Raw genomic sequence first — 25,539 nt, forward strand, 5'->3', positions numbered from 1 at the left:
AGTGTGTTGGGTGTTCCAGACATTTAAAAAAAGGCAACCTTTGAAATGGAACACAACTTTTTATCAGTGTAGAAAAACTGAAAGTTTATCATCTTTAGACAGTTAATGTTTAGCTTTTATCACCTGGTCTTTTGAGATTTACACACCTGTGTATTTACACACTAAACCACCATGTCAGTTATTGCCCACTAGGCATAATGTTCTACTTAAAACATATCATTTTTGAAATGCCAAAACAGAGCAATGACATCTTTGAGGTTTAATCAAAGTTGGATCAGTGGTCTAAGATAAGTACAGACTTTATTATAACGCTGTTCTTGGGTCAATCAGAGTACTTTTGCAAATAGCAAAATGGGGCAATTACACACATTATTCCAAGGTAATCTGTCATTAAAGATTAAATGCTAGTACATAGTAGCACTAGCAGCTAGTAGTTTTATTTTTAAAGAAATAAATCTATCTAGAACAGTAAGCTTGTGGGTTCTTTTCACTGCATGTACACAGTCTCCTGTTATGCTTATTCTGTGTTATGGGACAGAAAAATTAGACCAGTAAGACAGTTTATTGTTAGATCCAGTTTTCAGTTGAAGACACCCAAAATCTTCAGATTCCGGTCTCATAGCCAATAAAATGTATCTCTTCCATCTCCAGTCACAATTCAATCTGCAACTTTGTCTTGGTACCGTGAAAGATTCACTGGTGGGGGAAAGGGAGTGTGCTTCACAGTCAAGGTTTGAGGATATCCTACACATTGCAAGTGTTTATCAAATGCCAACAGCTTCTTTCTGCACAGAAAATACAGGTGCATAATGCTGGAGGGAGAGAGCCAGAAACATCAACAACAGCCAGAGAGCTGTGCTTATTATGTAAGATGAATCAAATTGATCCTATGGGGATTGACTTGTTGAAAATTCAGGCTTAATAATCCGTGAGCATTTGCAGAGGGCAAATCATTGCTGTAGCCCTTGTCATTGAATACAACTGGTTGCATTCTGGTTGTATGTATCAAATCCTCTTTGATATCATCTGATCTTTGATCTGATCTCTGTATTGCCCGGGATCTTCCAATGATTACAGTCGTTTGGACTGTAATCCTAATAACAGGACACTTAACTTGTCACTCATCTTCACTCACCAGAGGTCATCAACAAAAGAGCTTGTTCCTGAAGATCTGCAATATTTTTATAGACCATATCCTAAACTGAGAGAGTAGCAAATTTTAATGAAGATGCTATAATCACAGATTCTACTGTGATACCACAAAATATAGTTCCGATCTGATACCAAGTAAAACCAGGGCCAGAATCGTTGATGTTGATACAGCAGCATGTCAGCATTTAAAGCTGCTAATGTTTTGTTATGTACAATACTGGGGAGCCATTTGTCATGATTTATGAGGTCTAACGTGGTCTAATATCTCAAAACTTGATATTGGTAGTACTGGATACTTTAGGTATGAGCCGCCCCCTAGATTTCACTTTTTGTGGACAGTCCAATGCTGATGCTCAACTCGATTGACAGAAAACTAATCACCAACTATTTTCGATTAATCATTTTTCGATTAATCATTTTTCAAGCAACAATGCCAAACGCTTGCTTGTTCCAGCTCCTCCAGTGTGAAGATTCGCTGCTTTTCTTTGTTTTATATCATTGTAAATTAAATATTTTTCACTTTCAGACTGCTGGTTGGACAAAACAAGACATGTGAACATGTCACCGTGGGATCTTGGAAGCTGTGATGGCCATTTCTTGTTATTTTGTGACAATTTATAGACAAAGCAACCAATCAACTGACAGAGAAAATCTTCTACAGATTAATCAATAATGAAAATAATCGTTAGCTGCAGTCCTCAACTTATTATTGAATGATTTTGCTACTTCACTGAATTCTATCTATCCATCTATCCATCTATCCATCCGTCTATCTATCTATCCATCCATCTATCTATCTATCTATCTATCTATCTATCTATCTATCTATCTATCTATCTATCTATCTATCTATCTATCTATCTATCTATCTATCTATCTATCTATCTATCTATCTATCTATCTATCCGTTCATCATCTATCTATCATGTAGCTGTTGTAAATCAAACAGCAGACACAAATCTCCCTACTAATGAGAAAAGCTGTCTGGGGAATGAAACAGGAATTCTGTCTGAGGTGGAGGACAGCGAACAGGGAGGGAAAAAAGCAAAGAAAATCCTGACAATATGTTTGAAGCTGTGAGAGACGGAGGTGAGTCGGGTGGAGGAGGGGTGGGACCTCCGAGGCTTTGGAGCCAATTCGAGGACCTTGTGATGCAAAACCAGTCCTCAGCAACAGACAGTTCCCATGGCAACGGCGAGCTGCCAAAGTTCGTTGTTGACAAATGACAGCTCCCCTCTCCTCAGCACTCGCCCTGCGATGTGTGTGTGTGTGTGTGTGTGTGTGTGTTATTTGGCAAGTTCCCATCTTTGCCTTAGGCAGGGGGGAAGAAGGGACAGAGACAGAGAGAGAGAGGATTGTGTTATGTATGCAGACATGCATACGGTATTCACATACACACACACACACACACACAATAGTTGCTACGATGGCCAACATGCCCTTACTGGCGTCGGCATGATTTGCTATTAGTAATGTATGATTGTAAAGTATATGTTCATATACAAAATAATTGCGATATTATAGGTAATATTATGGTAATTATTTACTATTGTGTAGTAGAGTGATTCCCAGGAGTACTTCTGCAGTTGCCAGGGGGTTCGGGGAAAGATTATGGAGTAGTTCTCCATAACAAAACACTAATGGATAAATAGTTAAAAGTAATAGATAAATGTTTTAAAAAGATAGCTAAAAGTATTGGATAAATGGTGAAGAAAAAGTTCAAATAGTTACGTTAATGTAACGGATTAACAGTTAAAATAGACAGAAGATAACTGGATAACTGGTTGAAATAGATCAAATTAATGGATAAATGGCTGAAACGTACAGCTTCTGACACTGTGCGACCTGAACATTACTAGTCCAACTGTATGTAAAATAATTATAACAATATCCACTTTTATATAATCAAACATTTGGAACATGACAGGTGGTGTTGATGAAGGGGGTGCTTGAGTACATTAGACAAAAAAAGGTTGGGGACCACTGGTGTCCATAATAATACCTCAAATTAGTAGTAATTGCAGATATCCATGTAAATAAATCACTTTAAATTTGCCTCTCAATACGGTATTATATAAACATTTAATTTGAATAAACATTGTTTTTAGGAAAATTACAATTTTGTATGTTGTTTTTTGCAGTCGTCTTAAAAAAGCCAGTCCAATAATAGTAAGTGCAGTGAAATGAGAGACAGTACAGATACTGAGGAATGTGAAGTGGGAGCAGAGAAAGATGGGGGCTGAGCGGCAGGATACACACACCCCTGCGGCAGAAGTGTCGTGAAAAGATGATCTTCCATCCTCACCTCGCAACAGAGCTGTCAAGATGTTCAGACCTGTGATTTAACCTCCCCACTTTACACTCCCCCCCAACATCACACACACACTCTACAGTCTGTACTACAATGGCTTAGCTGCTTTCAAGCAATCCGGAGCGATGTCATATAAAACCTGCACAGTATTAGAAATAATCCAGTAATTAGGGCGCATATAGTGAGCACTAATACTGGATCAAAGGAACATTTAACGTAACGCCCAGTAAAGCCAGTGGATGACAGCAGGCTACTGTCTAAGCACCAGTGCATAGAGTACCTTTAACAGTCATAATAACGAGGTTGTTTGTGTGTGTGTGTTTCATGCAACAACAAGTGAGTATTGTGGGGACAATAGATATGACAGGGAGTGCAGGGAGGAGTGTGGAGGTGACTGCTGCGAGCGTAATGTCAAAAAAATTAACAAGAATTGAGCGGCAAAGTGACACCTGAGAGACATTTGGCGAGTGCAGTAAGCTGTGGTGCTGCACTCCACTGAGCAGCAGACAGGATGGGAAGCAAGACAATAAGCAGGAATCCACAGACACACACACACACACGTCATTGTACTGTGAACTGAAAGGTTGTAATGTAAAGGAATAAAGGAGAAAGCAAGATTTTTTTTTCAACATTTCTTTTACTGATTTTTACACTTGTCACAGAACATCACATAAACTTATCAGAGCAGACTTGCTCTTTTGTTGTTTTTAATTACAGACAATGCACTTACATGTTCTTGTCTCAGAAACAAATATTGCTTTGTCGAGTTTTTTCTTCTTTAAAAAACACCACTGATAACCATTTAGGGTTTAGAGAAATGAAATGAAATGAAATAGGCTGGTACTCAACTTGTCTAGTTGTAGACGTGTCACTGATGCCAAACCAATCTTAGGGATTTCGTACATCGGAAAAAAAGGTAGGACAAGTGGCCAGGCAGGAATAATTCCACCTAACAAACCAACTGAGACCATCCAATTCTCGTACCTTAAGGTACGTCACAAAAAAGAAAACACGACTGACTGATAAAATCTTTCCATTTTTTAACAACTTTGGTTTGAGTTTGTCATCAGTGTGAGGACCCTAATCTTCACACAGCAACAAACGAAACCACTGATTATGCCGTCATGACAGAAACGCTAATATACGTAGATTAGAACTGGTTTTGTCTTGTATCTGTCCTTGTTTGGTTTCTTTTAGTTGAATAGAAGATGTATAGTCTGTCCTCCATGGTGTTGCATATCTCAAGGGTCTATTTTATTTGAAAATTCTCACCAATTTATACCTCAACAGGCTGACAATGTCCTGCAACCAACGTGTTTTCACTCTATCATGCTCGATTCTAGATGCTTACAATGGCAGGAACTTTAGGCGACAAACACAGGTGTGGATCAATAGAGGCAGGTCATACTGGGATAGTTAAAGGAACAGTTGGACATTTTGGGAACTACCATTTGCTTTCTTGTTGAGAGTTGTATGAGATATCATGTTTGTACAGTAAATATGAAGCTATAGCCAGCAGCCGGTTTGCTTAGCTTAGCATAAAGACTGGAAAAACGGTCCAAAGGTAAAAACATCTGCCTACCACCACCTCTAAAGCTAATTAACACGTTATATCTTGTTTGTCAAATCCAAACCACAATGTGTCATTTTTACACCCCAAGTGTAAAAATGACACATTGTGGTTTTACTATTTCTTGGCGGGGCACAGAAACGTCCTGGTTGCCGAGCAACCAGTGGAGACACCAGGAAGGTAGCCCTCGTAAAACCACAGAGATAGAAGGTGTTAATTAGTGAGCTTTAGATGTGAGATCCCTTCAATATTTTTCAGATTCAAACTATTTTGGGTAGAACGGCAGCAATGGACAGACCAACCAAACCACAACAAGCCTTTTCTGGTTGAATCTAACAAATGTAAATGAGGTTTTAAACACACTTAGCTTTTCAAGGTTTTAGCAACTGTCCTTGAAAGTTGGCTTTAAGTTTGGGCATTGTCAAGACAGGTAGTTCTAGAAAACATGCATTTTGAAGTAAAAACAAACAGAACACATTTTGTGTGTGGAAATTTAGTTTGCTTTGAAATTTCACAGACATTTGAAAGAATCCCAGCATTTAACTACATGCCTGTGTCCCGTTTTAGTCAAACGCAGTCACTTGGAATGCAAGATATCTACTTAGTAACAAGAACAATTACATTAACACACAATATACATGTATCTATAAAAACACTAAGGCACTTGAAATTGCGATTTAACATTTACAATGTTTATGATTGTTGTCTCTTAAAATAATTTGAGGAATACACTTTGTGCCGCCACTGCAGCACAGTCACTCGCCATTGCCTGAGACAGCATCAAAATCAAAAGGCACACGTAATTACGCGTAACCCCATGTTTAATAAAAAAAAATAACAGCTTAAAATCAAGTTTTAAAATGCTACATCATATCTTGCAAACACACACACACATACGCACAGAAGCACACACTCCCAAATCCACCACCCTTCATTTCATAGGCTTGTTTAGGGTCCTGAAACGAGACCGTTGCACCAATATAAAGCCCAACTTGAGACCTTTAGTTGTGTGCTGTGGGGCTTGGAAATGGTCTTGGAGACAGTGCAATAGCAAGCTTCACTTCACCTTTGGGATTTAAGATCCCACCATATGTGACCGTAGCCTTTATAATTGTTTTCCCAGTGCCAACAGTGGCCAAGAACTGCTATTTTTTTCATCTGACCATAACACTAGCAATAGAGTTAAATGGAGTTTGTCTGTGTGCCACCCTGGAGTATATTAAACCATTAAAATAAAGCTGACTTGGCATTACTATAGTGTAGGTAGCTCACACCTTCATTTGCTATGAGGAGAAATTATTTTCAACTGATGACAGTTGTCGTCATCATTACATTTTTATTCTAACAGACTTAGAATGTGAGTCATTTTTATTGTCTATGAGCCCTGCGGTGCCAAAAGCTGACCTTGTGGAGCTCCCTTTCTGTGGCAGTAGAGTCCCACTGACAAGGTCTCACATCCTGCTCCTCTTCCTCCTCCTCCTCCTCCTCCTCCTCCTCCTCTTCCTCCTCTTGCTCTCCCTCCTCCTCCTCTTCTACCCTATCTGGCATGCAGCTGTCCTCTGTCCTTGTGTGTGCATGACCCAGCAAGGTCCTAGTCCTACTTTTCTGGCTTGACTTGTCCTTAACAACATCAAGGGAAGGCCCAGCTTGTCTTCTTTCCTCATCTTCTTCCTCCTCCTCTTCCTCCTCCTCCTCCTCCTCTTCCCTCTCTTCTTCTTCTTCATTTTCCTCCTCTTCCTCAACATCTTCATCCTCGTCATCATGCTCTTCTATGGCTACTGTCAGCCCTAACTTACTATGGCTAGCTAGTTGAAAAAAGGAGGAGGAGTGGGGTGTGGATGGGCAGGTTGAGAGTGCTGCATCATACATGGAGAACGGGAGGTGGAGGTAGTGTCCTGCAGCGGCTGCCGCTGCGTAGATGCAGCAGCATGTCTGGGAACAGTCAGGGCGTAGATCCCCCTGTCCTCCGCGGACCATTCGGAAGCGCTTACGGAAGGGCGGTCCGGCTTGGGGCGCTAAGCAGATCCGGGTGGGTACTGTTCCATGGAGTGCCTGGTGAGCGGGGTTAGTGCTGGGTGACGGGACGCAGGGGCCAGTGGTAAATGCTGGGTTGGGTGGGAAGCACCAGTCAGTGCTCTGGAGCAGGATCTCAGCTCGCAGGCGCCTAAGGAGGTTGTTAACAAGGACGGAGCGCCGGAGGAAGGCCTCAGGGTCGTCGATGAATCGCATCTTCTCCAGGGAGAGGCGCAGCACATGGGCACGCTCCTCCAAAACTGGTGCAACCTGAAGGACATTATCCCATTAAATAAAAAAGCCAGAGATCCAGATTCAATAAGTTTGCATTGGCCAACTATTTTTGAAGAAACCTCACTTGTAGGAGAGTGAAGAGTTCTTGCTAAGATATTAATGCAAATCAAATTGCAAACAAACCCTGAAAAAGTGCAGGCGAATCAGTCCCTTGATGCTTTAACTTTAATCTACCCACTCTGGCACCCCTATTTTCTAAAACTCTATTACTTATATTACTTTGTAATAAATCTGATTGGATGTGAGATAACAGTTCCTTAAAATGCTTGCATGCAGGATTGATTGAAGACATTTTGAATAAGCAATGTAACAGGCTGTGTCCAAAAATCAATCCCTGTATAATCTTTTGCTTACATATTTGCTCTCAGAAATATAGAATATATATATATATATATATATATATATATATATATATATATATATATATATATATATATATATATATATATAATATATATAGTAATGCAAAACTACATCTGTCAGTAACAATGCAGAATTGTAAGTGTCCGAAATCTCAAGTTCACTATAGAGTGAATTATGGAGTATCTGTCATGTAGGGACTATTGATTGAATGGTGATTTTGGACACAGCGACAGTCTTTGTACCATCTTTCAAATTATTTTATGATGGTAAATTATGTTGTGCAATCATTTTAAATGGATGCAGTCTTGATTTAGGATACAAGGTGTGCTCTGAATGTGAGAATGTGTGTCAATACTTACAGTCTGGCAGTACGTCCTGAAACTGAAGGGAGGCTCATCATCATCATCAACAAACTTCCTCTTGAAATATGCGATCCTTGATACTGAAACATGATCAGGAACTCGCCTGCAGGGGGGTTCTGCAGACAGAGAAAACAATGCCATAAATCAATTGTAGTATTGGACTATATAAAGTCACCACATCTTGGACATAAGAGAAACTAAACGTTATTGTGTGCGTTCATAATTTACACACATACAAAAATGCCTCTTATTTTGAGGCCACAGCCCAATAAATTATAGGTTCCTTAAACATCTGTGCAACGGTTATGGTCAGGAATGTATATTATTAGGTTTATTTAATTGTAATCATTGCTTATTCTACTCGGATACTAAAGGTATTTCAATGTATTGTAATGACATTCTGTGAAAATCACACAAGTTGTCAAAAGTGCTGTAAAAACTACATTAATACAGAACTGAGCTGTACATCAGCCTTAACACATCTGTGATGCATTAATTTAAAAAAAAAAAAGCAGAACACACTTTAGTTAAGGATAAAACTGTCTCAGTCTAATCAGGTAACAGTCGCCCTGGTTAAGCTTGAGTTGAACCTTTGCCTCAAAAGTATTAGTATACAGACTATTCTGAAGAACAAGTTTCTTTGGTAACTCATTTGAATCTGAAATGATTGTTTAACTGGCAGTATCTTGGGCCTTCATATAATTAAATTAACCCTTAAATTATACTGTAATGAAAGCAAGAGCACACACTGCTACCATGTTAATTAGTTGACTGCTCTACACCATTAGCATCTGCTGCAACCTCCCTGCACTACTGCTTAACTACACTCAATGGCTGGATGGCTTGGACAGATGGGTGTAATTGCCAGGTCTCAAAACTAAGGACTTAGTAGTACACGCCCATCGGAGTTGGTGCAAGATACTTAAAAAAGTAAAACTGAAAGAACAAACATCTGTGTTTGGTGTCTGTACCTTGTGTAAATTGCTCTTCAGAGCTGCATGGCGGTGCAGGGTTCGACAGGCAGGTCTTAGTGCAACGCTCCGATTCCCATATGGGCTGGTATGTGGAGAGCGGAGGGTCTCCCTCTGGGTCCAGGAAAGGATTCATGGACAAAACTAGGGTCATCTCTCTCTCCGATTCAGGTCTGGAAGAAACAGAATGGAAACCAGTATGATTAAGCAAAGTGAGTCAATCCCTATAATAAGTTGTAATTCTACACATACAAATATTCCATTATTATAAGAGGCCACTTTCAAACCTGGATAAATGAAAAAATGATAAACTCAGGTGACATTAGTTAATTCAATGCATCCCCCAAGTCTAATAATAATCTCGGTTTGCAAACTACTTCTGCACATTAACACACGTTATCTCCGTAAATCTCTTTCTGCATATGCTTTCCTAATGATGTGGTGAATGTTAACAAGATGTTTATCTATGATACTGGCACATACGTTGGTGTTCTGTGGAGGAGTAACCAGCTTCTGTGCAAGCTGCATGACAAATCCGAATGACAATAATTGTGAGCACAAAAAATTGGCAGATGGCTGGCGACTCTGTGATATGCGTGGTACTGTAACAAGTGGGACACAGATGGAAAGATGGCACCCACTCACACCATGAATTCCCTATTGATTAGTTGGTAGGAGAGTTAGCGAGATGTTTGACACCAATTTGTCCGGTGAAATGGATCCCACACATCGGACACACAGCACTGGGAAATTGTGTCATCAGCATGATAATCTAGAAAGCAAAGGAGATGTGCTCAGTGGCAGCGGATCCAGTGAACAGGGCAAACAACTTAACAAAAGGTACCAAACAGGCACAGTGCGTATTTGATTTTAAATAATGTTGGTTTGTCAGTTTCCAAATAATACAAACAAGAATTTTAAGCCATATCACCTTGTTTTAAATTAAAGTGATGCAGATAAGAAGAAACATGAGGCTTGCACATTACTTGGCAGCGAGTAGTACTAACCTGCCAACTGAGCTTTTTTCACTCTGAAAACAGAGCCCTACTGTGAGGACACTGCAGGGCCTGAGAGCCTAGTCTGTCTGTGATTCTCTAAATCTGCTGAGAGAAACTGTATCGTCCCTTTGATCACAGTGAATGGCTGTCATTGGTTCGCTGTTGATTCCTCCCCTTCATGCAGAATGCAAAGCCAGCTGTTTCGGACCGCCTCGACTCCGCCTTCCATCCTCAAAGGCCTCTCCTGCCCCTCCTCTACCTGCCCACACGAACGGATATCATCGCCCACGACCCGTCTTGACAGACCAAACTGAGGCGACACCATCTCAGCCTCTGTTGGGTAGCTGATTAAAATGTCCGCTTCAATAAGCTCCCTGTGTTGCTTGGATGAAGAGTTTTATTTCTGTGTGCTGCTTTTTCTAGTGTTTGCTTTTAACTGACTAATCAGACACATCTAAAGCCACTGAAACATCACCTTAGGCAGTGCTGCTCTTACCAAACATCTCTAGCCAGCCACAGGGAGTAATGGATTACATAGAACTGCATTACATTTAATATTTTTAAGGGTTCACTGGACATGCTTTAATATCAACAGTCAACTACAACAGTTCAGTACAATGCCTGTATTACTGCATATGCTGCGCCAATCCATCTGTCAATTTTATGCTCCATCTTATCCTCACTCATGAACAAATTACCCCCTGTAAATTGCCACTTTGTCGTGATGGAGGGGTTTGCATGTCCTTGTGACTGTCGCATGGGAGTTGTTGGATGCAATAGCTGGTAGGGGCTCCCAAGACAAACTGCCCTCGGTAGAGACTAAGAGTGGGTCAAGAATTGACATGTAGGAGGAGCGGTAAAGTTTATGAAAAATGCACTGTCCCAGTATATATGTTTTATTACAATATCGATATATATATATCGTGATACGCTTTGAGCCAAATGCGGCATGCTAACATGCTCACAATGACAATGCTAACATGCTGATGTTTAGCGGGTAATGTTTACCATGATTACAAGCTTAGTTAGCTTGTTAACATTTGCTAATTAGGATTAAAAACAAAGCAAAGCCAAGGCTCATGGGAATGTCGATACTTATGCAGGTTTTTTGCTATAAACCCAAGACAAGGACACTTCAAATTTAGATTTGATGATGGCACTAGACAAAAAATCAGGGGATCAAAGTTATTACAATTCAGACATTTTACTCAAAATCACAGATGTCAACCTCATGGAGGACTCAAACCCTGGGGACCATCAATGATAACAAATTTTACAATATATTTTATCATAGATTACGTTACCTCCACAATTCACCAACACATTCTGATATTAATGCATATGAAAGAACTGGAGGGAGAATCCAGCTGAGAGACATTAGGTTTTCTTCTCTCTGACTGTTGGAGCCTGCAACTCAGCTATTCCAGTTTAGGTCATAATCCATCGTGTTACATCATGGATTATTCACATTTAAAAACATGTTGTCAGAGTCAAACCACACTTGTGTGAGCTAGATTCCACTGCTGAGGCCTCCCCCACCACGGACCACCAACTAGGGCCAATTATGTCACTGTTATTGTGCGCTAGTGCCATGGTTAATTAGCAGCTTTGGCCCTTCTCATTTCCCCCAAGCTGCTTTTTTACCCTTAGCTCTCCATCACCTCCCTTCACTGCTGCTGCTGCTACGTTTGCTTGGGCACAAAGAAACAAGCATGCCATCACTTCCTCTGCCCTCTGTAGGGACCTCCATTTCAACACCCCCCCCCCTTTACTGTCTCTTTCATCCCCCAGTCTCAATCTCTCTCTTCCTCTCTCTTTCTTGCTGACATCCTTTCAACAGCGGTCACAGTTGACAGCTCTCTGAACCGGGGGGTTGAAAAAAAACAAAACAATGAGAATAACGACAGAGCAGCTTCCCTACATGTACAGCAATACTTCTTGTTCTTCAAAGAAAAGGTGGAGGAGGAGGGGAACCAGTGTGAACAAGTGTGTGTGTGTCTGTGAAAGAGAAAGGGAGAAATGGAGGGTTGAGGAGAAAGAAAAAATGAGGAGAGAAAAATCTCCTGGGGGAATATCATACCTCTCTTTCTCCCTTTCTCTGTTTCTGTCTGCATCTCGCAGGGATGTGAGCATGATTGAGAGCGAGTGCAGTCTGCGTGTGTGTTATTGTGTTTAACAGAGTGTGTATGTGAGGTTAAAAAAAAAAAAAGAACCTGCGGGTGTGCACAAGTGCAATGTGTGCACGTGTAAGTGTGTGTGAGACACTGCTTCACCTCTGTTCAGTCTGCTCTGGCTTCATCCCTCTTATCTTCCCTCACTCACAGCTTCCCTACCTCTGTCTGACTCTCTTTCTCACCTTCTTTTTCATTACACCCTTTGATGATGAGAAGTTAATTGCAGTGCCGGGGCACGAGACAAACTGTGGGAGGGAGACAGAGAGTGATAGACAATAGGAGTGAATGGGGAGAGGTGGAGGGGGAGGTAGAGGGAGGGCTGAGGGATGGATGGATGGAATGAGTCAGGGAAGGAAAGATAAGTGCCTTAGGAGCCTTGTCATGAGTGGAGACAGATCGCCCGCAGGGATGATTTCTGCTGCTGTGATTGACTCACTCCCTCCAGCGCTGAGATAGACAGGCGCACACACACTCAGACATGCACAGCTTGTAGTGTCCTGAAATATTTTGGAAGAAAAGTCAATTAAGGCCACGGCCGTCAACCAAGGTGTTTCAGTGCCACACTACTAATGTCAGATTCTGGATTTTCACACATATACTGTAGGTGTTGATTTATCTTCCTCAAACAAGGCTATTTTTACCATTCACAGTCTAATAATAACTGGTGTCTTTGGCGACGTTGAATATTTTAATAGCAGATTTCGATTAAATTCTGGTGTTGCTTAAGTAATAACATCTACATATAAATAAATGTCCGTTTTACTTTATATTCTCCAAAAGAGCATCACCCAGACTCACGCAACTCCATCGTCCTTCAAGAGGAAATCGAAAGAAACAGGTGTGCAGGATGAAAAACGCGGCACAGGAACAAGCAGGAACACGATGCAGACAAACTTAAAAGGATCTCAAGGAATTTCATTTTAGTTTTCCTCAAGTAAATTGACAGTGGCAGATGCTTAAAGCTGTATTACCTACACATTGTGAAAATCAATTGTGTCAGCTTCGTCCTGTTAACTTCAGCCTCAGTCTGTTAGCATGCCATCAAGTGCATACTTAAGACCCCTTTACAAGATTATGTTTTTAAAACATGTCAGCTGGAAACATTACAAAGTCAGCCATAGACAGCATTTTCAAGCAGCTCATGGAAACTTTTGCTTAATTTGCTAGCTACAGCTGATAAGATCTGCCAGCGACAGGTTCAGGCCGCAAAATCTAGGCCACCACCAAGAAATGAGAAGCCTGCTTTTGTCTACTTCTGTCTGAAATACCTAGTGTTACTGCGAGTGAGAAATACCTCTCAGTAATACCTGTTACTGAGAATGACGTTGCTAAATCTGCCACCGTTATCTTTGTAAACTACACTGCGCGGCGTGACGACTGGAGAACAGGCGTAGCAACAGTAACTAAGGGGGGTGGGGTTTAGCGAATGGACAACTGATATCATTGCATGTTCTAATATAGTAAAACTCAATTTCATGTCATTAGTACACAGCATAACTACACTTACTGTACTGTACTGTAAATAATATACCCCAACCCACACGGAATTTCTGAGGCCAATACTGATATCGATATTTGTGAGTTTTAAAAAATTTGCTAACAATATATCGGCCGATAATATTCTTTTTTACATAAACAAAGAATCTTAATACGGATCCCTTAGATTTGTTTTTTAATTTTTTTATATTTTGACCAAGAAACATACTGACTGACATTTTACAGTGTAAAAATCATCTTGTCAGTGCTCTCTGGCAGACAAACTATGTAATAATGGCACTGTTTCTTAGTGACCTCAAACCTAATTTGGCACTTCTGTACTGCAATTTCTTATTAGCCGACATATACACTGATACCAATATATCTACAATATGGTAATATCGGCCGATATATAGGCCTGGATCGGGAAAAAAATGTGATTCTGAACACGTAAATAAAATAATCTGGCTGTGTACTTTCTCTTGTGCTTTACTGTGCAACTTTGTAGTTTTTGGGTTTTCCAGGTTTGACTTAGCAAAGCCATTTTCATCTTTATGCACATACATCCCCTTGCTGTGTGTGTTAGAGTGTTTTCAGCACATCTTTGCAAAGTGTGAAGCAGTATAGTATTTTCATGATGTTTCCTTGAAGTGCATTCGACATTCTGCTGGTATAGTTTTGCCTGGTATCTTGCTCAGATAATTACCATGCTTATGAGCAAATGCCAACTGTGCCATTGTTCCATGTTAAATTACACTAGTCCAGAACACAGGACCTTCTTCCTGTATTTACTTTCCTGCTCCTGCCCCAGACACATCTGACCAATAAGCGGACTGAATGTTCTCACGTGGTTTGAAGTGATGCATTTTGGTTCGCTTGGATTTTTCTGTGTGAAAAGAAACCGAACCAAGGGGAAAACGCTCCAAGTTTATAAACTCATCAACTGATTCGGATCAGAGCAAACAAACTATAGGTGTGAAAACCCTTAGATGTAAGGACTGTATCCCTGCCAGCACCTACTTGTTTTCACATTTTGTAGCCCCAACTGCTTTACAATATCCACAGCAGGTTATGAAAGTGGTGCTGTCTCTGGTCGCAAACATTTACGTTATTAAGGTGGGTAAAATATGACCCTCCGCTCTGCAAACCACCACCAAAAATCTATCTGAAAAATAAACAGCCTGACAGCAAACAGTGTAACAATATATAGGGGAGCTTTTAGTGTATTTGCTCATTATCTTCATTCTGTCAGTTGTGGCTTTTTAGGAGTGTTTATAAGTTCCACTTACCCTACATTTAATAAAAAACATTAAAAGAAAAACTGATATTTAAGCCAAATGTGGGGGAAGATTTCATTTGTTCAGTGATTCTGGGGGAGTCTGAAACATGCCTCTAATAAACTTTGTGCTCTCTCTCTTTTCTCTGCGGCCTCAAAAATGCTAATCGATCCAGCATGTGTTTGACAGAGTGTATGCTGTATCACTCTGTGTGGATGTGTGTGCGTGTGTTAAGTGTTTACTCCCTGTTCTTTTGGCCAGGTTTTTACTAAGTGTTTCCGAGCCTTAGGGGAACAGATAGCAGTGAAAAGAGTTCATGTCTGTGGTTTTCACATCAAATAAATCCCAGACCGCCTGAGCGGGTCTTCACAGCACACACAAGCATGCAATGTGTCATGACTTAATGACTGCACAGAATCAAGCAGATAAATTGTGGAACAGGGAATTCGGCAGAGGACATGGTAAGATTCTGTTCTGCCATATTCCATTGCCATAAAAAAATAAAACCACAAATTAAATAAAGACTAACAAGGTGCATACCCACATTGGATATGCATTTATGTTTACAGTCCTAGAATTTCTTCTTGTTGAAGCAACACAGGGCTGCACAATCATTGGAAAAAATCTACATGGAAAAAACTGTGATCGCCATAATTAATTACAATTATGTGTCTCTGGGCAAAATGATTTTATGACTTTTTCCCTTTTATGTTGCAGTAAAATTAGCAGCAGCTTGTAAGAATATGTACCCGTCATCTGGTTCAAACCAGAACATTTTCAAATGACTGGACTGCAATTTCCTCACTTATGTTGAGCCAATCCATTCTTTCCCACTTTGCTCATTTTTCCAAAGATGGGCAATGTAAAAGTTATCTGCTTGATTCTCCATGTTAACATTTGTTTTGGTTAAGATGACACAAATTGGCTATTCCAAGATTGTTACTGACTGTGTGTAAAGAAAGTGGTTGAACTTGAACTGTTCAGTATGACACATTACACGATTAATAACAATAACACGATGAATTGACATTCAGTAAAATAATACCATCTACAGAAGGATTAACTGTGATTATGTGTGATTAACTGTCAAGTCCTAATAAAACAAACACTAAATTTTCTATCTAACAGATCAAATAAAAAATTAAAATAGTAACAGCTCTGAATTGTGGTATACAACTCACTTAACAAAGGAACCCACAACACTAATGTAAACCATCTTTGCAGAGAATCAGATGGTTTCTCAGCTCATGTGAATGGCTAAAGAGGTTCTCTAATCCTATAGGAGACTTAATATGTGCTCCATCTTTGACTTGATGACAATGTGAAGACACTTAAATTGTTTTAATGCACAACTGTAGTGTATGTTGAACCATGTGCCATGCCATCCCTTACAGCTTATTTCATAAGTGAGACAGTTAACATGAAATGGCCAATGGAGGGTGCAGACTTGCAAAAAAAGTCAACTGAAATGTATTCCATGTGTATAAAGCACTGGGAAGGGCGGTGACAGTAACAATGTGCACATGTACAAAGTGAGAAAAATCCTTCTTATAAGTCACTCTTGACAATGTCAGCTCTTGTCAGTGTCAGTGCCCTTGTGCATGTCAGTACTTATCCCTATACAGATACAGATAGGTGTGTGTGTGTGTGTGTACAGTGACAGTTTGTGTGGTGGACCAAATCTAAGCAATATATCTCCACAGTGAGAGGATAAGTGGGCGTAGTCCTGAAAGAGCTGCCTGTGGTTGCCTTGACAGGAGCTTCAACGGCAAGCTTCCTCAGAGCTCTGTGATCTCACGGCAGGCACTTTGAATCTTGCTGGAAAAGGGAAAACTTGAGTACTGGCACTGCCTTCCCTGCTCCCCTGCATTTCTTCTTTAGTTTGATGCCTGCTGCCTCTGCTCACACAGAGACTGAATGGTGATGTGATTTGACAGGGACAGGGCCGTTGAAATCTGTCACATATGGAGCACCTGTTGTATCTTTATAGTGCTACCTGGTCACCTGCATCACGCTGATGCTTAGTCTTTTAAATGCTTCTTTGTATTATATGCACCCTCAGTAACTGAATTCTACTTGGAAAGAGCGAAAACATAAAATCTAGGTGTAATTGCACAAGATTCCAAATGAAACGGCAATAAAATGTGACACAAAAAATCTTTGCAGTTTGTAAGAAATCCATTTGGCCACACAAAGTATAAAGAAAATTGGGCGCTAATCCATAATATAATTAGGGCGGTAACTAACAATGATTTTCATTATCAATTAACCAATCTATCAATTATTGATTAATAACTCTAGAATTTTTCCTAGAAAAAAAATTACTTTCCAGATTATCAAAATAGTTACTGATTCACTTTCTGTCGATTGACTAACTGATGAATCAATTAATTCTTTCAACTCTAATAGACCAAACATGATTTAACAAAGAAGAGCACACAAAGTCAAGAAATGGCCGATATATTAGTTGATACTCGTCGAGTGTTTCCATAAGACAGACTTTACTTGGGCGGGCCGCCGTATATTAATGGCCACCAGGTATAACTGGCGACCCATTTTAGCTTTTTTTTTTTATCCGTCCGAGAGAACAGGGACACGGTGGATATTTCACAAGCACAAACCAGGTAAAGCAACAGTGATCGTTTCGACCGGCAAAGCCATTAACAACAAGCCGCCTCCACACCTGCCATTCTGAGGGAAACACTGCTAGTGTATCCCAGATAAATCTGTATTGTGGTATATGTTTGAGGACCAAGAGATTGCAAAAGATATGCCAAAGATATTGTTGAGGTAATTTAGAAACCTGTGGTTTATTGTCACCAGAGAGCACTGAAAAGTTTATTTTCCAATTGTAAAATGTCCCACTCAGTGCATATTAGTGTCACAATTCTACAATAAACAAATTTAAGGGATCCTTATCAAAAATATTTGTCTATATTATGTTTATGTAAAAAAACAAGTCAATAATAATAATAATAAACATATTGTTATTGTTTTGATATCGGCCTACATAATCCAGTATCAGTCAGGCTCTAATCAAAACAGTGCAACTGCTAGCTGAGAGTAATTTCGCAGTTCAGTGAATGTCCTGTTCAAGTTTAATAAGCACAAAACTGCAAAGCCCCTTGCCCTCTTTGTGTGGTGTTACAAAATAGTCACATATTGTGTTCATTTATGAATATCTGAAATCTGTTTTCATTCTAATAATCTTTTTTTGTTACATATTTGTCATCCATTTATATAATTTTTGTTAAAGGTACAGCACCATGTAAAGTATGCATTGAAAATATGCAGTTTTCTTTACGTTCCATGTTTTACACCAAAACACATTGTGTGTATCCTTATGGCCTATAAATTAGTGATTGCATTTCCTACCTCATAAAATATTAGCAATGCCTTTTTTTGTTTTTTTGTTTTTTAAATCTACGGTATTTACACTGACTTTCTGTCTTCTCTTCATCTTTTACTGGTGCACTGTTGGTGATGCTTATCATTCAAAAACTGTCAATATCCATTAATGCCCTACAGTTGTCGGAAATGTGTATCGCACCAGCCCCTCCCACGGTCACAGCATGCATGTATGTCCTGCAAATACTACTAGAATTGCTGTATGTTATTATTATGGTTCGAGAGGCTCAGTTAAGGCATTTTAAAAGACCAAATATCAAGGTAGTTTAATTGAAAATAAAAGTTCAGGGCATTCATTTTCTGCCTGCAATCCATATCATATTACCCTAAGCACATTAATCTAGACACAATCCAGCTATAAGGTGAAAACTGCAGGTAAATACTTATCAAAAAGCAGGCTAAGGACAAATAAAGGAGATGACGGAACATCATCTGATGTTGATCATCATACTGTAACTGAGAACTCTAAGCGAAGATACAGCCCACTTCTTCTCAATATGGAGAAGCTACAGCCCATCAATATGCCTGTTGGTGTGGGGGCGGAGAGTGTGCAAGTGCTGGCATAAGAGGGTGAAGCACACAGCAAGAGAGAACAGATAGAGAATAGATAATAGGTGTCATGACATCAAGTTCTCCTTCAGAGTAGCAACAAGGCACTGTACGCCATGAATCAAAATTGAGACACTCAAATAGCAAGCAATTAGCTCCCTGCTGGTAGAGTGGACCACAGTCACACAGAAACACTAAGAACAGCTACACTGGGCAAATTAGACAGAAAAGCTTAGAGATTCTGTTCAGAGGCATGTTCAAAAAATCAATCAATCTAAAAACGCTTTCACAAAAACCTTGATGCACTGACAACCTCTTTAATATCAGGATCAATGGCTACAAGTAGGTCTCCTTTACATATTTATGTGGCATTAGAACCTTATACACAGTAGGAATTTGTGTAGGATTAGAGACACTAAAGTAGTAAACACAGTAGTTGTTTTGTGTGCCTTAAGAAAGATTTCTCAAAAAACCCTCATTTAGATTATTGTTAAACAGCCTGGCTCCCAACGCTTCTTCGGTGTGAGAAGAAGGAACCAAACCAGTCTGGGGCTGGGACTTAGTGAATGCAACACTGGCACACGTTAATGTTACATTCAGTTATGTTGGCAGACAAGTATGCAAACTTTTGCATGTGATGACCATGCATATTTGCAAAACATGTGTCAGGCTTGACACAGAGCATATACAGTATTTGCAGGACGTAATGTACAGTAACAATGCTTTTTTTTGTATGCAAGTTATTTAATTAGGTTTTGTTATGTTATGCTCAACAGAAATAATGACATAGTGTCATGACATACAGTATATCAATATAGACAAAAAGAATGATTGTGATAAAAAAAAAAACGCCATCCCCAGCCCTATATTCACATAAAGACCTGTACAAAGTTCTTATTGGTACTTAGATGCATATTACGTCTTATGCTGATGACATTTACTTTTCCCTATCAACACAGAACAATCTGTCCACAGCTGACTTTTTCGTTTGGGCACAGTGTATGTGAATCTCAATTTGTCTGACTGATAAATAATTTCATTATATAAATGCAGAAATAACCTTTCATAAATGTATGTTAACATTTTAGGCTTCAAGGTTTCTTTATCTAAATTAAGGTTTTTCCAGACTTTTCAAGGATACCCTGACAAAAATAACAGCCAACCAAGATGCATCCTCCTCTGCCCTTCCTCTCTTACGCTGTTATGTTGGTATTTTCTTTCTTTGTTTTTTTTTTTTGGGTTGCATCTCAGATTGTGTTTGTGCCAGTTTGCAGCCTGTCAGGAGTCATCAGAGCAGCTTGCAGTTGGTGGAGGACCGTCTTGGCCTCGGTGGCGTGACTAAGCTGGGTTCAGGGCTCTTCGTGCTGAGCGGTGACACATGTGTTGTGACAGGGCAGCTGTACGGGACTGCATTATGGACCATCTGGGGACGGCTTGTTGCGGCTGTGAGAGTTAACAGGCCAGGGGTCTGTGGGTAAGTCACTGCCATGCTCCCAGAGGTGAATGCAGCACATTAAAGATAGACAAGGGCATCGGTGTGTGTTTATTTAAAAAAAAAAAAACACATTACAGTATAATGCCAATCCCTTTTACACTCCTGAACAGACACTGTTAAAGGGATTTTCAAGCTATGTTTTTTTTATATTAGAGTATGAAACTGAAGGTAATTTTCAAAGCTAATGAAAAGAGTCTGAAATCACCTACAAATATATTACCACTTATGTTAGGTGATAAACTACTTTGACTTTCTGGAATGTGAGGCATTTTGAACCAGTGTTTGTACATGTTGCATTAATTCTGTTTTGTCTACATAAATGAATGTTCCTATGCAGGTCTAAATTCATTACAGACACTTAGAGTAAAGTACTGAGAGGAAAATTTGAGAAAATATTTTTTTTGGAGTGACTACAGGATTTTTAGGTGTAGGATCTCCAGTTGTAAATGCAGTCATAAGGTCTTAGCTATAAATAAATGTCATGTCACACCTTCCTCTATTTTTGCACTTGTGTAGAAACAAATGTGTGTTCTCCTTTCCTCTCAAGTTGTTCACTTTAGTTGTGTGTCTTTCTGGAGCACAAAGGCGTATTCATGATTGGGAAGCGGTGCCTGAGGGGAAAAAAGAAGTCTGGGGCTACACCCTGTGGTCCTATCACACACACACACACACACACACACAAAAACACACACTAAAGCAGCTCAACTTGTCTTGGCTGAGACCTTTTACACTAAACAGAGCAGAGAACGAGAGGGACAAAGGGAATGAGATGTGAAGCCAGTCTATTTCTTGCCAACTATCATTGCCAATGATACACCATTAGCATTTTTGTCTGTCAGTTGTAATCTCAACTTTCCCTTGTACTGTAACATATTATCTACTTCACCTGCTTTTTCTGCCTTTTTGGCAAATTACAATCCATTACGGTTTTGTGTATGAACAACACACTTCCAGTGCTGTTAATTTTATGCTTGGCACCACGTCTGCTGAAAGGTAGCTTTTAAAAATGTATTGAATGTCCTTCGGCATACACTACACGTCTGCTAGTGCTAAGAGCCATGTTGTGAAATGCTGCTCCAGATGTGAGTCTCTGCGCCCTGCTGAGAGAGATGAATGGCTAGGGGGGCTGCCGGCTACCTACAGGTTCACATCCTTAATGAGCAGAAGAGTCTGCTGAGAGCAAGATATGATTGATAGCACCGCGACAGAACTGGAAGAGCAGAATCACAGCGAGGGCTTTTGATAAAGACGGAGGAGTGGAGGGCTTTGGCAGACGGCAAAGAGAAGGAATCTGGCATCGGATTTGCCCTAGCTAGATGCCAGGAACCCGTCCACCATGCTGCAAAGCCAGGGCGCTTCCTCTTGTTGCAGCCCCTCTTCTCTGGTATGTTAGTTTAATCTGAGCTGGATGTTCCTCCCTGTTGCGTGCCTCACTATATTCCACATAAGACACTTTTCCCTCCAAGGAAACAAACAGCAAAGGTGGAATTCCTGGCAAGTGACTCCGGATGTTGTTGGCAGCGAGTGGAGGTGAAGCGCATCCAACCCTGTTACCAACCCCCTGCGCTCGAAGCCTTTCTTTCACCAAAACAGCAGATAAAGAAAGGAAGAGACGGAAGGGAGATGGTGTTTATTTATTGCCCTTATTCCATGAGACTTACTGTGCTTTAATTTTTTTTAATCCTCTCTGGGGCTAACAGGGTGTTAATGTTAATGGTCCACTCTTGAGTGAGTCGATGCTCGTGACACTAAGACAGCACAGAAATGACATCAAGGAGAGAATTACAACAGAAGCTCAGAATTCAGCTAAATCGTCTAAACCCCCCTCCCTTTCAGAAGGCAGCGGTAATACAGGCAACCGCCACTTCAGGATTTGCAGCCAAGAGCAGTCCCCACAAAATAATGAAGTGAGGCTGGATGGATGCCAGGAGGGTGGCTGGTTATGTGGCCTGTATAATGTGTTAGACCAGGGTCTCTGTCATGTCATACTAGTGAGCTATTGACTGCCCTGACTCTCATTAATCCTGCAGTATCAGATCTAATCATTCTACTACAGGTTTATCCAATAATTTACTCAGTTCAGTGAAACATTAAGTAAATTAACCACTTTGCCTGGATTAAAACAATTTAGCTAAATCAACAGAATTAAAAACGTTCAATTGTCGGTAGCTGCATCTATGTTTTATACTTGTCATGTTGTTATTGTCAGTGTTCACTTTGCTTGATTGAAATTTTAAATTAAATATAAGTACTCTGATACTCTGAAATGATTTCGAATGCAATTTATATTTTTAAAAATAACCTTAACTTAATAGTGAGTTATTGTTTACGTCTCAGTGTAACTGAACTGAATGGCATATGAAGTATGGGCGTCAACAAGGTAACGTTATGTGCACTTTCCAAAATGTAGTTTGAGTCCAAATGCTGTAAGGTTTTCTTAATTATTGCATTATGGAGACAAAGACACAGATTTTAAGTCACATATAAATCTGTGTGAGAAAGCGTTTAGGAATAACTTTACTTTTCAATACTAAAGCCACTGAACGTGATACTCACGCGACAAAAGATTTGGACACATTTAGCTAAAAGAATGTTAGCTCACCTGTGTTGATTTGTTTTGACCTCGTCCTCGGCTCCACACTTGCTTTGTGATAACGACTGAAATCCAAGGTGCGTTGATGAAAAATGAAAAAGTCCTACTAAATACTATCGTGTCCTCCGATGGCAGCGCGTTGTTCTAATTTTAGCCTACTAGCAGACACGCGAACCACACAGGCGGTTTAAATACCACTTATGTAATTACTAGTTAATTAGCTACTTGTCTAAATACTAACCATTAAGCGCGCGCGTTTCTCTCGCTATACCCGCGCGAAGCATCCCCACGCGCTTTCCTCTGAGACAAATGTAGACAGCTGTCGTTTTTCTTTTCCTCAATGAAGTAAAAAGGTGGGCTTGGGGTTGTTTCGGTTGTGTGGTAGTCCATTCAGGGTGGGTTCCCATGCAGAAGGTCCAGAGCAGCTCACGTCGACACTGCTGGGTTGACAGTTCACATGAATGTGTGGCGGAGAAAACAACACCAGCGTCGCAGCTCCGTCCCCTCCAGTCAACTACTGCTGATGCTTTCAGGTGCTGCTCGGAACTTTCCACACTCTCTTGGTTTTCAAGTTGTACGTGAATAGTGTGTGACTTGTTGGGGCAGCTTTTGAATTGATGCTCCTGTTGATTTTGTTTAGGGTTGCAACTAACTATTATTTTCATTATCGATCAATCTGTAGGTTATTTCCTCGATTAACTGACTAATCGTTTGGTCTACGAAACGTCAGAAAATTGTGAAAACCGCCCACCACCATTTCCAGAGCTTCTTCTTCATCTTCATATTGCTTGCTTTGTCCAACCCACAATCTAAAATCGAATGGTATTTAATTTACTATCATGTAAGAGCAAGATAAGCAGCCAGTCTTCACATTTAAAAAGCTAGAATCAGGGAAATTTTATGAATCGATCACCATTGGGGATGCAACTAACAGTATTTTAAATTATTGTTCAATTTGCCAAATCTTTTCTTGATCAATCAGTTAAATTAATAATAGTCTGGTCTGTAAAAAATCTGAATGTCTTGTTTTGTCTGACCATCAGTCCAAAACCCCAAAATATTTGATTTGCAGTAATGTAAAACAGTTGCTTAATCTTCTGACGATCAACTAATCGACTACTCATTGCAGCTCTAATCAAAATTGTTGCTGATCTTTTTTCATGTCAATCTACTAATTAATTGACTAATCGTTTCATGTTCCAATTATGTTTCATTAATATTTGTTCAATGATTTCTTGTATTTTTGTAGGCCCACTTAATATTACTCAGCCATCAACCATTAACATAGCCGTACATCACCAGTTTTACTGCATACTTGCTTATCAATCTTTTTATTTACCTTTGTGTTCATTTTCCTTTAGTCGCTTAAATGTTACTTTAATACCACTTTGTTCGGGTCTTTGCACCGAATTCATAATTATCATATTTCCGATAGCACATGAAGGCAATCTAACACTTTTTTTGGACGGGTTGTGTGTTGGAGATCTGCTCTGCAGGGATGTGACCGACAAAGAGAGGGGAGGGAGCAAACCCCTCTCATCTGTCATGCATTTCCCCTTTGATTCAGCAGCAGCCACTGAATCTTATTTTCCAACATTTCACCCCCTGAGCGCTTTGTTCTGTGTTCAGCTGTGGAATGTGCTGGAGAACACAGTTAATTGTAAAAACCTTACATCTCTGATTTTGTTTTGTCTCTCTTTACCCCCCCCCATAGCAAAAACTACCACTGATTCAGGTTTGTGCCAAGATCACACAAAGCAGGGGTGTCAATTCATTCAGACCTACTGTACATCACAGCAAAGTCTCTGCAGAGTGGAACAAAAACCACCAAAGTTATCTGTCTGTGTGATAAAATGTCGCTCACAAAATGATCAGCCTAAGAGGAAACGCTGCTCTTAACAAGCCTGACAAGCCTTTATAGTTTTTTTTTTTTTTGAAAAAACCCCAAAAAGATCACATTTGGACTCCAATAAGGAAGGTATAATGATCCTGATGACCTACAACTAATGTCATTTTCATTATTTTCCCAGTGTGCCACAATTCTACAAAATCATTTTCTTTCAAATATATTTGTTGGCCATGAATATTTCTTTACTTTTGACAGTTCAGTAGCTACTTCTACCCACAGGGCAAAAATTGTTTGTTTTCAAATGAGCCACCACTGTACAAGTCAGCCACTCCCCACAAGAACTGCAGACAATCTGCTTTCAAACACAAACTTTGTAGCATATGAATTCATATGAATTCAAGAAAAATTCAAAATTTATTAAATTATTGAAGTTAAAATTTGCAAAACATTACCAAATAAGCAGTAAAATGCAATATTTGCTCCACCTGTTGGTTGTTTTTTGGTGATGCGGGGTAACCGACATATCTAACTCAAAACTTACCAAAAGTCCAAACCCTCTCATTGTGAAAGGGCTCAACACTGTAGATGTTTGTTCATATCAACACTAGTGTAGTTGCTTCAGGGTAAATGTCAGTATGTTAACATACACACAAAGATGTGATAAGATGTGGTAGAAAAAACTGC

The 25,539-nt window shown here is 39.9% G+C and overlaps 1 protein-coding gene across 1 annotated transcript; it reads right to left on the reverse strand.

The window, feature by feature from the left end:
- Positions 1 to 4,080: 4,080 nt before the first annotated feature.
- Positions 4,081 to 23,539, reverse strand: sertad4 (SERTA domain containing 4). The gene is made up of 4 exons (XM_044167032.1): positions 23,016 to 23,539; positions 9,037 to 9,209; positions 8,063 to 8,181; positions 4,081 to 7,316 (listed from the first exon to the last, which is right to left on the reverse strand). Exons 2-4 carry the CDS (start codon positions 9,188 to 9,190, stop codon positions 6,402 to 6,404), a joined length of 1,188 nt encoding a protein of 395 aa, XP_044022967.1. The 5' UTR covers positions 9,191 to 9,209; positions 23,016 to 23,539; the 3' UTR covers positions 4,081 to 6,401.
- Positions 23,540 to 25,539: the final 2,000 nt, after the last annotated feature.

The sequence above is a fragment of the Siniperca chuatsi genome, linkage group LG15 (genome assembly GCF_020085105.1).
Source record: "Siniperca chuatsi isolate FFG_IHB_CAS linkage group LG15, ASM2008510v1, whole genome shotgun sequence".
In the NCBI taxonomy this organism is placed as follows: domain Eukaryota; kingdom Metazoa; phylum Chordata; class Actinopteri; order Centrarchiformes; family Sinipercidae; genus Siniperca; species Siniperca chuatsi.